The 15210-nt window shown below is 32.8% G+C and overlaps 1 protein-coding gene across 1 annotated transcript; it reads left to right on the top strand.

Moving 5' to 3' along the window:
* The first annotated feature begins 14073 nt into the window (after positions 1-14073).
* On the top strand, positions 14074-15043 carry LOC139870705 (uncharacterized). Its single transcript, XM_071858488.1, has 3 exons — positions 14074-14141; positions 14481-14680; positions 14760-15043. Exons 1-3 carry the CDS (start codon positions 14074-14076, stop codon positions 15041-15043), a joined length of 552 nt encoding a protein of 183 aa, XP_071714589.1.
* The last annotated feature ends 167 nt before the right edge of the window (positions 15044-15210 follow it).

The raw sequence follows: 15210 nt of genomic DNA, 5'->3' as shown, positions 1-15210 counted from the left end.
AAAACTTATATTAATTTTTCAAATATTTACAATTTTAAATATATTGTTTTTACAGAGTTTACAATATTAATTTAAGATTTAAATATTAATTTTAAAAACATGGTAAAAATAAAAAAAAATCTTTTTGGCTTTTTATCCCACTTTAATCAATCAAATATTATCAAAAATATGCGCCCCTCTTTTCGGTAAAGTAATTTCGGTTCCAAGACCTAATTTAACTCATGACGAATTTTTGAAATATTTTGGGTTGATTGATTAAAGATATTTATACCTTAAGAATAAACGTTAAATTTCGCAGTGATGTAATAAATTTTTGAATGATATCAATAATTTCGGTCGCCAAACCTAATTTTATTCAATACCAATTTAATACTTTTTAGCGAACAAATTAGCGTTTATTATCAAAAGGTTAAAAATAAAAATAAAAATAAAAACTGTACAGACATACCTGTGAAATAGATTTCTTAGTTATATGATCTATTCCATTCATAAGATAGTCGGTTTAATTGGTTTTCCATGGCTACATAGGCGTAACCTCGAGCATTCAGTGTCTTTTCTTCTAAACATATGAACGGTCCGTCTCTGCATAAAGTAACAAATTCGGTATTTGAATAGGTATGATTATTTGAACATTTACCTCCATGTGACCATTTTCCGCATTTGTGACATCTTTCTAGGTGTCGTGCTCTTCTTTTCGCTGCGGATTTTGATTTTCCTTTACCAAATTGTAACTTATTATCTTCGCATCTGGATTCTTTTCTAACTCCGTCCATTCTTTCTCTGATTACTGATACTAATTCGCTCGGTAGTATGTCATTATTACGTTTAGTGATCAAAGCGTGTAGCATTAGACCATGGTTTAGTTCACAGGCAGTCTTCATTTTGTAAAAACCTAAAAAAAAATAAAAATTCAGAATGGGGGGAGAAGACTAGTTCTTTAGGGTCTGCTAGGGAAAGACCATACGTGTTCCATTTTCGAGAACTACACGAAAACAGACAATCTAACTCTAACAGAAATACATATTATCCTTTAAAGACTTGATTCTCCCCACACTTAGTTAGCTGTGGCGTCGAAATTGTGATTAACTTCGTTGTCGACTTCCATCGGACCATGTATGTAATGTTTAACTCTGTGACCATTAACTTTAAATTCAATCCCATTTGAATTTATCAATTCTATCGTTCCGTATGGGAAAACTCTTTTGACTATGAATGGTCCAGACCATCTTGATTTCAATTTTCCAGGAAATAGCTTGAATCGTGAATTGAAAAGAAGAACTCTGTCTCCTTCTTTAAATTCTTTTGAACTTTTGATTCTTTTATCATGCCATTTCTTCGTTCTTTCTTTATAGATTAACGAATTTTCGTATGCTTCATGTCTTAATTCTTCTAATTCGTTTAGTTGACTTAATCGTAGACGTCCGGCTTCATGTAAATCAAGATTACATGTCTTCAAAGCCCAAAATGCTTTGTGTTCAATTTCTACTGGAAGATGACATGCTTTTCCATAAACAAGTCTAAAAGGTGTGGTTCCAATTGGAGTTTTGTAGGCTGTTCTAAAAGCCCAGAGTGCATCCTCCAATTTAATGGACCATTCCTTCGGATTTGATCCTACAGTTTTCTCTAGAATACGTTTTAAAGCTCGGTTGGTATTTTCAACTTGTCCACTTGTTTGTGGATGATATGCGGTGGAGATTTTATGAGTTACTCCATATCTTTTAAGAACTTTCTCAAGTTGATTATTACAGAAATGAGTTCCCCGATCACTTATTAAAGCTTTCGGTGTTCCAAACCTTGCAAAAAGATGTTTTAAAAAGTTGACTACAACTCGTGCATCGTTAGTTGGGAGAGCTTGTGCTTCCGCCCATTTAGATACATAATCAATGGCTACGAGTATATATAGATTATTATGAGATTTTGGAAATGGACCCATAAAGTCAATACCCCAAATGTCAAATACTTCACATACTTGGATGACATTTTGTGGCATTTCATCACGTTGACTTATTTTTCCGGCCCTTTGACATGCATCACAGGATTTGCAAAGAAGGTGTGCGTCTTTGTAAATTGTAGGCCAATAGAATCCAGCTTCATAAACTTTTCTTGCTGTTAGTTGAGGCCCATAATGCCCTCCTGTTGGTTCTGTGTGACAATGGTTTAAAATTTTACTAGCTTCATCTCCAAATACACATCGGCGTATTATTCCATCGGGACAACTTTTAAACAAATGTGGATCTTCCCAGAAATAGTGTTTTATATCACTGAAGAATTTCTTTCGTCTTTGGTACGATAATCCTTTTTCAAGGAATCCACAAACTAAGTAGTTTGCATAGTCTGCAAACCATGGGATTTCTTTATAATCTATCTTCAATAGATATTCATCAGGAAAGTTGTCTTGTATGGCCGATTCATTTAGAACTTCTAATTCGGGATTTTCAAGACGAGAAAGATGATCAGCGGCGAGATTTTCTGCTCCTCTTTTATCTCGGATTTCAATATCAAACTCTTGTAAGAGTAAGATCCAACGGATTAATCTTGGTTTAGCATCTTGTTTTGAAAATAGGTATCTAAGAGCAGAATGGTCGGTATAGACCACCGTTTTTGCTAGAACGAGATATGATCGAAATTTGTCAAAAGCAAAGACAATAGCAAGGAGTTCTTTTTCAGTAGTTGTATAGTTCGTTTGTGCTCCTTGTAATGTCTTACTAGCATAATATATAGGTTGAAATCGTTTTTCAATCCTTTGTCCTAAAACGGCTCCCATTGCAAAATCACTTGCATCGCACATTAGTTCAAATGGTAGATTTCAATTTGGTGTTATCATGATCGGCGCATTAGTGAGTTTTTCTTTAATAATATTAAAAGATTTGATACATTCATCTGAAAAGATGAATGGCGCATCCTTTTCTAGGAGTTTATTCATAGGAGTGGCAATTTTAGAAAAATCTTTTATGAAACGTCGGTAAAAACCGGCATGCCCTAGAAAACTCCTAACTCCTCTAACATTGGTGGGATGTGGAAGTTTAGCAATTACATCTACTTTAGCTCTATCCACTTCAATTCCTTCTTTTGAAATTTTATGTCCAAGAACGATGCCTTCTTTAACCATGAAATGGCATTTCTCCCAATTAAGTACTAGATTTGATTTTTCGCATCTAATTAGCATTCGTTCCAGATTAACTAGACATGATTTAAATGTATCACCGAAGACTGAAAAGTCATCCATGAATACTTCCATGCATTCTTCTATCATGTCGTGAAAAATCGCCATCATACACCTTTGAAAGGTTGCAGGGGCGTTACAAAGTCCAAATGGCATGCGTTTGTAAGCAAAAGTACCATAAGGGCACGTGAAAGTGGTTTTCTCTTGATCTTCGGGTGCTATTGGAATTTGAAAATATCCGGAAAATCCATCTAGAAAACAATAGTAACTATTTCCGGCTAATCTTTCCAACATTTGATCTATGAAAGGTAAGGGAAAATGATCTTTTCTGGTGGCGTCATTTAATTTTCTATAATCAATACATACACGCCATCCTATTACAGTCCTAGTAGGAATAAGCTCATTTTTCTCATTTGTAATGACAGTCATGCCACCCTTCTTAGGCACGCATTGAACTGGGCTTACCCATGGACTATCAGAAATTGGATAAATTAAACCTGCATCTAGCAGTTTAATAATCTCTTTCTTAACTACATCTTGCATATTAGGATTTAGTCTTCGTTGGCGTTGCACATACGTTTTATGACCTTCTTCCATAAGGATTTTATGTGTGCAATACGAAGGACTTATTCCTTTAATATCATGAATCTTCCATGCAATGGCTAGTTTATGAGCTTTCAACACAGAAATGAGTTGTGATTTCTCATTTTCAGTAAGAGAAGACGATATTATTATAGGTAATTCAGATTCACCATGTAAATAAGCGTATTCCAAATGGTTTGGAAGTGGCTTTAACTCTAATTTCGGAGGTTCTTCTATCGATGATTTATATCGATATCTGTCTTCTTCTTTTAGCATTTGAATTTCTTCTGTTGTTGGTTCATATCCATTAGCTATAAGTGTAGCTAACATTTCAGCTTCATCAATTGGTTCATTACCTTCTCCTAAAGAACATTCTCCTGTTCCTTGTAATTCTGGAAATTCTTCTAATAATTCTGCATGTGCATCTATAGTTTGAATATAATAACATGTATCATCTGCAGATTGTGGTTGTTGCATTGCTCTATCAACTGAAAAGGTAACACTCTCATCCTCTATACTTAGGGTCAGTTTCTTACCGAACACGCCTATCATTGCTTTAGCCGTGTTTAAGAATGGTCTTCCTAATATGAGAGGAACTTGAGAATCTTCTTCCATGTCCAAAACAACAAAATCTACTGGAAATACTAAAGTACCAACTTTAACTAGCATGTTCTCCATTATCCCTCCAGGATATTTTACTGATCGGTCGGCTAGTTGTATACTTATTCTTGTTGGTTTCAATTCTCCAAGGTCTAGTTTAGCGTATAGTGAATACGGCATTAGATTTATACTAGCACCTAAGTCTGCCAATGCTTCTATTGAACTAAGACTACCCAGAAAACATGGAATTGTGAAACTTCCTGGATCAGATAGTTTTTCTGGTATCTTATTCAACAGCACTGCTGAACAATTAGCATTCATAGTAACAGCCGAGAGTTCTTCCATTTTTTTTCTATTTGTGATTAGATCTTTCAAGAATTTAGCATATCTAGGCATTCCTGAAATCACATCAATGAAAGGAAGATTTACATTTATCTGTTTAAACATATCCAAAAATTTGGATTGCTCGGCTTCAAGTTTCTCTTTCTTCATTTTACTCGGATAAGGAAGTGGTGGTTGGTATGGTTTAACATAAGGTTTATCCTTAACTGTGTTATTTTCATTAATCTTTTCAACTACCGGTTCTTTTTCCTTATCTTGATCAGGTTGTGGTTCTTGTGGAGTAGGAATAGTTTCATCAGAAGTTACAGGTATTTCAGGTGGTTTAAGTGTTGTACCACTTCTTGTGGTAATAGCTTTAGCTGTTTCAATCCGGGGGTTAGCACTTGTATCACTAGGTAGACTTCCCGGTTTTCTTTCACCTATTAACCTTGCTAGGTTACTTACTTCTTGTTCCAGATTTTGAATAGAAGCTTGTTGATTTCTAAATGCTTGAGCATTTTGTTCATTGGTTTGTTTCTGAGATGTGAAAAACTGCGTTTGAGTTTCAACTAGCTTCGTCATCATATCTTCTAAATTCGGCTTTTTATCATCGGTTTGTTGTGGTGGTTTGTTTTGAAAATTCGGTCTTTGCTGGTTGTAAGTATTATTGGATACTTGTTGATTGCTAGGAACTTGTTGGTTGTTGTATGGAATATTTCGGTTATAATTCTGGTTTTGATTGTAAATCGGTCTTGGCGGTTGATAATTATTCTGATAATTATTTCCAGGCCTTTGGTTTATGTATGAAATATTCTCTCTTTGTTCCATTGTTAATTCAATACTGAGACAATCTTTTGTCAAATGTGGTCCTCCACACTGCTCACAACTAATTCGTATTGAGTGAATATCCTTAGTCATCTTTTCCATTCGTCTCTCCACAGCATCTATCTTTGTGGAAATGGAATCTAAGTCATGGCTAGAATCGGCTCTAGCTGCTTTAGATGATCTAATGATATCTTTTTCTTGGTGCCACTCATGTGAGTGGGAAGCAGTATTATCAATAATTTTGTAAGCATCAGTTTCGGTTTTCTTCATAATAGAACCACCAGCTGCTATATCTATGTCTTTTCTTGTAGTGATGTCGCATCCTTGGTAGAATATTTGTACTATTTGACAGGTGTCTAAACCATGTTGCGGACATCCTCTTAACAGCTTTCCATATCTTGTCCACGCCTCATATAGAGTTTCATTTGGCTTCTGTGTGAACGTAACAATTTCTGCTTGAAGTCTTACGGCTTTAGATGCAGGAAAGAATTGTTTAAGAAATTTGTCAATTAAAACATCCCATGTATCGATCGCCCCTTCAGGTAACGATTCCAACCAATCTTTGGCTTCTCCCTTTAAAGTCCAGGGAAATAACATGAGATATATCTGTTCATCCTCCACTTCTCGGATTTTAAATAGTGTGCAGATCCTATTAAAGGTACGTAGATGTTCATTTGGATCTTCCTTCGGCGCACCACTAAATTGGCATTGATTAGTCACCATGTGTAGAATTTGTCCTTTGATTTCATAATCTGGCGCATTAATGTCTGGATGAGTAATTGCGTGACCTTGGCCAGTGCGTTTAGCTCTCATTCGGTCTTCCATACTTAAAGGTTCCAGATTCTCCATAATTGAATTTGTTGAATCGGTATCACTAGATGATTCCGATTTAATGGTTCGTTCCTCAACAATCTCTGTTTGAATGATTGGTGGCTCCGGAGGAAAGTTTAATGGTTCAGGATCTATGAACCGTTCCTGAATATTCTCTGGATTCTCAATTGTGATGTTGGGTTCAAAAAATGGATTATCGGAAATTTGAACTGAAGTACTTGGTTGACTGGATGACGATTCTAAAGAAAAATCAACGGCGGTAATATTTGTTAAACGATGTCTTGATCGAGTTACAGGTGGTGAACGTACAAAAGGTGGTGAACGTCTTGCTCGGTGCATTCACTGAATATCCTATTAGTTTTTAAAAGGAAAGAAAAATTATAATAAGTTATCCAATTAATAGACTTTTCTGATTTTACCCACGTTTCGAATAGCCAAAAGATGCAGCAGAGGGGCAGGATTCGTTTGGTCTCAATATAATTGAGGACTGTTTGGCTCCAATAACCCGGTCCACGTACAAATCCAACTATTACTACGAACCAGAAAATTTTGATGTCTATTAATTTAACCACTTAAAATAAATTTTCGTAATTTTAAGAAATTTAGATAAGAAGTAGAAAAAATTCTAAGTCCTAAAAACTAGAATGGCGAGAAATAAGAGAGAAAAAGAGTTCGTCGAAAAAGAAAAATGGTTGAAAAATAAAAGGTGACGGAAAAATAAAAGAAACTTATAAAAACTTAAAAATACTTAACTAACCTAACCTTATTACTACAACTAACTTAAAATTATAATCGCAAATTGATATTACTAATTGGAATGATAATTGATACATAGTAAAAGGTCTAAAAATATTAAAGCTTACAGGAGAAACTAAATCCCAAATGGAAATAACTTAAAAAGAAACTAAAACTTAAAAAGGCGTCGCAAAATTCTAAAGCACCTAAATCTTAGTCTAAAGAAAAAGCACTTAAGAAATTCTACGGCAAAGCCTAAAAATCTAGGAGTAAAAATAACTATAGCAAAACCTAAGTTTAAAATTAAATATGAGCTAAAAATATAAATATTACGCTACAACGATTAAAAAGGGATAAAATATAAAAATATACAAAAAGTTGTAAAAAGTACAATTTTTATAAAAATATTATTTTTATATTATTTATTTAATAAAACTATTAATTTTATAATTTAATTAAACTTATTTAAACTAAAATATAAATTAAATAAAACTTAAATTAAAATAAAACTTAATTATAATATTAATTAGGGTTAATAATAATAATAATAATTAAAAATCTATAATTAAAGCTGGATTAGGGTTTCTGTTCGCGTGTCAGACAATCTCCGCGAGTTGCGGCAATTTATAAAGAAAACCCCGCGAGTCGCGGGGTTCAGAATTTCAGCTGACAGGTATGAAATTTTTACGCGTTTTTCTTTATTTATTTTTTTATTTTATGTTTTCTGTTTTTTAAATAAATAAAAGAATTTAAAATAAAACTTATATTTTTATAAACTAAAATAGAAATAAAGAAACTTATAAAACTTAAATATTTAACAAAATCTTAAAAATACTTATATTTTTGTTTTTCTTTTTATATTTTTTAACACGTATTTTTACAAAAACGAATTTTAATAAAAGTTAACTAAAATTTTTTTTTTTTTTTATATTAGCGTTGCGCTTCCGGCTTTTAAGATAAGTCCCCGGCAGCGGCGCCAAAAATACTTGATGTTATGCGAGGTGTATATAAAATAGTATTATTTTTAGTGCAAAAATACTATTAAATACGATACAATTTTACACAAGATATTTATTTATTTATAGAATGGATATACTTAAACCTTGCTACAACACTTATAGGCAGTGTACCTAATCGTACAGTAGTGTAGTTTTTAGTAAGTCCGGTTCGTTCCACAGGGAAATCTTTAAACAAAGCTCAACGCTATATTAGTTTACTTTTATAAAAATACAAATATATATATAAGTAATATTATTATTATAAAGGGGGGTTTTTACCGTTTAATGACCGGTTTGTCGATTTTAAGACTTTAGTCGCAGTTAAAACCTAATGTAAAATATAAAATAAATACAAGACTTAAATTAAAACTTAAAGTAAATAACGATAATGAAATTGCGAATAATAAAAGTGCGATAAAATAAAATTGCGATAATTAAAAAGTACGATAATTAAAAGTGCGAATAAATAACAATAAATAAAAGTGCGATAATTAGAAGTGCAATTAAATATAAAATAAAGGAAATTAAATATGAAATAAAAGAATTATGCTTATTTAAACTTCCGTAATCATGATGTTTGACGTGTTGATTTTAGTTTTATGCCCATGGGTTAATTGTCCTTTGTCCTGGATTATTTAATATGTCCGTCTGGTTTTTGTCCATAACAGTCCATCAGTCATAAATATAAAGTGCGAGTGTCCTCATCAAATTATTATTATACCCGAAGTTAAATATTCCAACTAATTGGGGATTCGAATTGTAACAAGGTTTTAATACTTTGTTTAATGAATACACCAGGTTATCGACTGCGTGTAAACCAAGGTTTTACTACTTTGTTAACAATTACACCAATTACCCTTGAATGTAATTTCACCCCTGTTTTAATTATTCTAGTGGCTATTAATCCATTCCCGTGTCCGGTTAAATGAACGATTATTCGTACATATAAATACCCCGCCCATCGTGTCCGATCGAGTGTATATGGTAATTTATAGGGACGCCCAATTGTAAATCTTTATATTAACATTAACAAACTTTCATTTAGTTAAACAAATATAAAGCCCATTAATATCCCATAGTCTAATTTCCACAAGTGTCGTTCTTTTGTCCAAACCCCAATTATGGTACAAAGCCCAATTACCCAATTTTAGTAATTAGCCCAACATCATGATTACTTCGTTTTAAATAAGCATAATAATAACTTAGCTACGAGACATTAATATAAAAAGGTTGAACATAACTTACAATGATTAAAAATAGCGTAGCGTTACACGGACAGAAATTCGACTTACACCCTTACAACATTCGCTAACATACCCTTATTATTAAAATTATAATTAAAATTAAAATATAAATTATAAATATAAATATAAATTTTACGTATGAAGAGGAAGAAAAAGATGATAATTTTTTATCAGAATTCGGTTGGCTTTATAGCCAGAGTTGATTTTTGGGGCTCCGCGACTCGCGGCAAAAGCCTCTCCAAACTCCGCGAGTCGCGGAGGATGTATTTACAGCTCACACCCTTGGAGTTTCTCTGCCGACGGTTTTATATATATAAATATAATATATATATAATTAATATAATTAATTATATATTATATTATATTTATATACATAGTTAACTTGTAATTTTTAGTCCGTTGCGTCGAGCGTTAAGAGTTGACTCTGGTCCCGGTTCCGGATTTTCGAACGTCCTTGCGTACAATTTTATATTTTGTACTTTGCGTTTTGAATCTTGTACTCTTGTAATTTCGAGACGTTTCTTATCAATAATTGGAACCTTTTTGATTGTCTTTTGTACTTTTGAGCTTTTTGGTCGTTTGCGTCTTCAATTCGTCGAATATGTCTTTTGTCTTCACCTTTTATTATTTAAACGAATATCACTTGTAAATAGAACAATTGCAACTAAAAGCTTGTCTTTCTTGAGGAATAATGCTATGAAATATATGTTCGTTTTTAGCATTATCAATATGGTTGATCTGCGTGTGACTTCAATGCACGTACGGTATTGGACTCTGACTTCAAAGTGACAAAATCAAAGCATTACTTGTTTGACGAGTGAGCAAAGGAAAACGAAAAGGACATCCACATCCTTGGGGGAGTATTGGAGACGTTAGGAACTTCGAAGGAGCCAACGATCAAAGCCAACTATATTGATACCGGCAATATATGAATAATTGAGGCTATCAAAGATGTGATGAGTACACACTTGATTGGCCGTATGCCCCATACATTCTGGGGGGAGTTTCTCAAGTTTTTCGAGCTTACTAATCAAGGCAAGTGTTGGGGGGGAGCTAAGTGATTTCAAAGAAGATCTTTCTCCATTGGGGTTTAGTCAAAAGCCGGGACTTTAGCAATTTTCCGATAATCGTGCTAGGTTAGAAGATGCTTGTTTCAAGATCGTTCTTAGTTCACGTAGGAAAGCCCAAGTACTTTGAAGGGGGAAATTCTAAGACTTCGAGGTATTCTTCATCAACATGAAATGATGCAATGATGAATGTCTACCTTGCGCATTCCGCTGTGCAAACTCAAAGACCGTTGAAAGAACAATGACATCAAGTTTTGAAGATTCAAGATCTTCATCAACGGCCGTACATCATTCGGGGGGAGTTAGTTAGCAATAGTTGATTCTTTCCTTGTAATGTTGTATGTTTTACTAGGGAGTTAGTTTTTGGAAACCCGTCTCACTCCTTGGGGTAGATTGTTAGGTACCCGGGAAAGGAGTAATACGAGTTTCTCTAGCCTTATGGAGGATCCTTTATACGAGGCTATATAAAGGATCCAAGGCTCCCTAGATTAGCTAAGCTTAGCCACTGTTATGTAGAGATTTCAAGAGAGCCGTGGAAAGTCAATCTTGACTGATTGACTTTCTCTCTCAATCTTAATGGTTAATCTTCACATTCATTGATATTCATGTGTCAAGGGTCCTATCAACCCTGTTTGAACCCATTTCACTCAAAGCTCAAATTCGAAACAAATTTCAAAATGTAATAATGCCATTGTGTTAGGAATCTCTCCTTTAATCTTTCTGCAAAGCCTGAATCTTTAATTTTACATAACGAATTATAATTTGCTGAGTCAAAGTTAATTTTGTAAAAGTCAACCGAATGTTCATCATCAAAAATAGGATTCGTCTTTGTGTTTCATACTAAATTTATGGTCCAGAAAGTTTATAGGAATGATTTGGGACCTTTTTCATGTTGTAAGTGTAGTCTAAAACGTTTCCAAAGTTGAAAAGTGATTTTGGAGTTCATAACTATGAAACAACGACTGTTTTTTTAAATACTCTTTAATCCGTGTAATTTATTTTTCTGTTAATTGTTATCGTGACTGTTAGATGTTTTTGTGTTAATGCTACATCAGTTATTAGATTATGAGTTGGTTTGGGTTCAATGTCGAATTGGTACAAGGAAGAAGAAGAACAGTGCATACGGGTTATATAAAATTAAAGTGGGTTTAATTCAGAAAAATAAACATAGACGAGTGGTTAAGGGTATTAGCGGGTATTCGAGTGGTCGTGAGTTCGAGTCCCGGGGGTGGCAGTTTTCTTTTTAGGCCGAATTTCATTGAAGGTAGCTTCATTTTTATTATTTTTACTATTATTATTATTCTTATTATTATTATTATTATTATTATTATTATTATTATTATTATTATTATTATTATTATTGTCATTGATTATTATTATCCTTGTTAATAATTATTATTATGATGTAAATTATTATTATTATTAATAATAATTATACGACTATTATCATCGCTAATATAATTAATGTTATTAATACTATTGTTATTATTAAATATTACTATTATTAATATTAGTATTAGAATTATCGTCTAAACACCCTTATTAATATTATTATTAACATGATTATTAAAGTTAATATTAAAAATATAATTATTATTGTTATTACTATTAAAATTATTATCATTAGTAATAAAATGACTGATAAAAGTATTGTTATTATTATTACTAACATTAGTATTGGAATTAACCTTATTATTTTCATTAATACTGGTATTAACATCATTGTTATAATTATTAAGATTATTATAATTATTATTAACATAAGTATCATTAATAACAATATCATTATTATTATTATTAATATTATCATTATTAATAAAAGTTATTATTATTATCACTAGTAAAACATTAATATCAAAAGCTACTTTTTTAAACAGATAAATATTTTGTACATAAAATATACTTATTACATATACTATGATTATATTAAAATTCCACATAACTATATATATATATATATATATATATATATATATATATATATATATATATATATATATATATATATATATATATAATCTACTAATATTATTTATATAAATACTTACAAATAACAAATTATCAATTTTTAAATATAATATTAAACAAGTAAGTATGTAAATATAGATATATTAATATAACTATATAAATATTAACTATTATGAATATATATATATATATATATATATATATATATATATATATATATATATATATATATATAAATTAAACATACATAATATATAAATTAAAGGTATAATAAGTAAATTTGTTCAATTATGATTATATGTTTTAATATAAATATACAAATGATATAGGTTTGTGAATCCGAGACCAACCCTGCATTGTTCAATATAGTCATATGTATTTTTACTACAAAATATATTAGGTGAGTTTCATTTGCCTTTTTACCCTTTATATTTTTGGGCTGAGAATACATGCGAAATTTTTATAAATGTTTTACGAAATAGACACAAGTAATCGAAACTACATTATATGGTTGAATGATCGAAGCCGAATATGCCCCTTTTTGCTTGGTAGCCTAAGAATTAGGGAACATCACTAATTTTGAGAATTAGTGCACGCCTAATTGACGCGGATCCTAAAGATAGATCTATTGGGCCTAACGAACCCCATCCAAAGTACCGGATGCTTTAGTACTTCTAATTCGTTTTTATCATGTTCAAAGGATTTCCAGGAATTATAGGGGATATTCTTATATGCATCTTGTTAATGCCGGTTACCAGGTGTTCAATCCATATGAATGATTTTTGTCTCTATGCATGGGACGTATATTTATGAGAACTGGAAATGAAATTCTTGTGGTCTATTAAAATGATGGAAATGAATGATTATGATAAACTAATGAACTCACCAACCTTTGGTTGACATTTTAAAGCATGTTTATTCTCAGGTATTAAAGAAATCTTCTGATGTGCATTAGCTCATTTTAAAGATATTACGTGGAATCATTCATGGCATATTTCAAAAGACGTTGCATTCAAGTCGTTGAGTTCAATAAAGATTATGATTAAGTAACTGACAGATTAGATCATTTATAGGTGGATATTACGAAATGGTATGCATGCCTGTCAACTTTCGATGTAATGAAAGATTGTCTTTTAAAACGATTGCAATGTTTGTAAAATGTATCATATAAAGGTCAAATAACTCGTGATGTAATCATATGTTATTGTATTCGTTCTTATAGATTAGGATGGGTCCTGACATGTGGTATCAGAGCTGGTATAACCGCGTCCATGTGTGGCGGGTTAGTCGTAAAGGAGGTTCTCACAGTATGACCTGTGGCAAAGCATTGGCTCTTACTCCTTGCGATCCCTTACGAGGGTTGGCAGTAGCCGAGAGGCAGGCCCTAAAATTAGTATCTGAGGTACACTCAGTGTCACCAGGCAGTTAGCTGGGAAGGCACTGGGTGGGACGGTGGTTGTCCCTACTGTATTGACATGTGGTATCAGAGCGGTGGTCTTAGCGAACCAGGTCTGCATTAGTGTGTCTAACTGATAAGTCGTTAGGATGCATTAGTGAGTCTGGACTTCGACCGTGTCTGCATGTCAAAAGTTTTGCTTATCATTTCTAGTCAAAAATCATCTGCTTATCATCCTTAGGAAATTACCTGCTTATCATTATTAGTCTAGACACGTCTTGGTCAACCTCCTGGATCTTTCTTTGACTTTTGCAAAGATCATGTAATTATTAACCAATATACCATGCCAGGTACCCCTCAGCGAAATGGTGTTGCTGAGAGGAGAAATCGCACCCTTGGACATGGTTTGAAGTATGTTAGCAAATTCAAACCTTCCAAAATTTTTTTGGACCGAGACATTGAAAACTGCTATTCACATCGTTAATAGAGTTCCTTCAAATTCTATCCCAAAAACACCATATGAAATTTGGACAGGAAGGAAACCTAGCTTACGATATTTACGGTTTGGGGATGTCCAGCCGAAGCAAAGATATACAATCCTAAATCATGAAAACTGGACTTGAAAACCATTAGTTGCTTCTTTATTGGGTACCCAGAATGATCAAAGGATTACCGATTTTATTGCCCGTCTCATAGTACCAGAATTATCGAGACATGCAATGCTGAGTTTATTAAGAAGTCTAACAACAGTGGAAGTGGTTCACATAGAAAAATTGAGCTTCAAGAGGCTCGATATGAGACACCAATAATTCATGTGCCCATCTCGATTAGTACGTCACTTGACAGCTCGAATGATCATTTAACTTTTAATGATCATCCAAATAACGTCGAGGAAACTGAACCTGACACCGTGATTAATGTTGAACCACAAGAAACTCAACAGCCGTTGCGTGGGTTACAACGACAAAGGCAGCCCACGAATTTTTGAGGATTATTATACATATTTGAATGATGCTGATTTTGACTTAGGGAAATGTAATAACCCTGATTCATATGAAGAAGCCATTACTTGTGACCAATCAGCTCATTGGAGAGAAGTAATGAATGATGAGTTGAACTCAATGAGCAAAAATGACATTTGGGAACTTGCTGAACTACCAAAGGGTGCAAAACCCGTTGGATGCAAGTGGGTCTTTAAGACTAAACTTGACCCAAATGGAAATGTTGAGCGTTATAAAGCTCGTTTAGTTGCAAAAGGGTATACTCAAAAAGAGAGCATTGATTATAAGGAAACCTTTTCTCATGTATCATGAAAAGACTCTCCAAGGATCGTAATAGCCTTAGTAGCTCATTTTGACTTGGAGTTATATCAAATGGATGTCAAAACGACATTTCTTAATGCAGATTTACATGAAGATGTGTTCATGGCTTAAACTCAAGGTTTTATATCCGAAGGCGAGGAACACTTAGTTTGTAAACT

This window comes from Rutidosis leptorrhynchoides, chromosome 10, assembly GCF_046630445.1.
Source record: "Rutidosis leptorrhynchoides isolate AG116_Rl617_1_P2 chromosome 10, CSIRO_AGI_Rlap_v1, whole genome shotgun sequence".
NCBI classification, from domain to species: Eukaryota; Viridiplantae; Streptophyta; class Magnoliopsida; order Asterales; family Asteraceae; genus Rutidosis; species Rutidosis leptorrhynchoides.
This window is presented reverse-complemented; position numbering and strand designations above follow the sequence as displayed.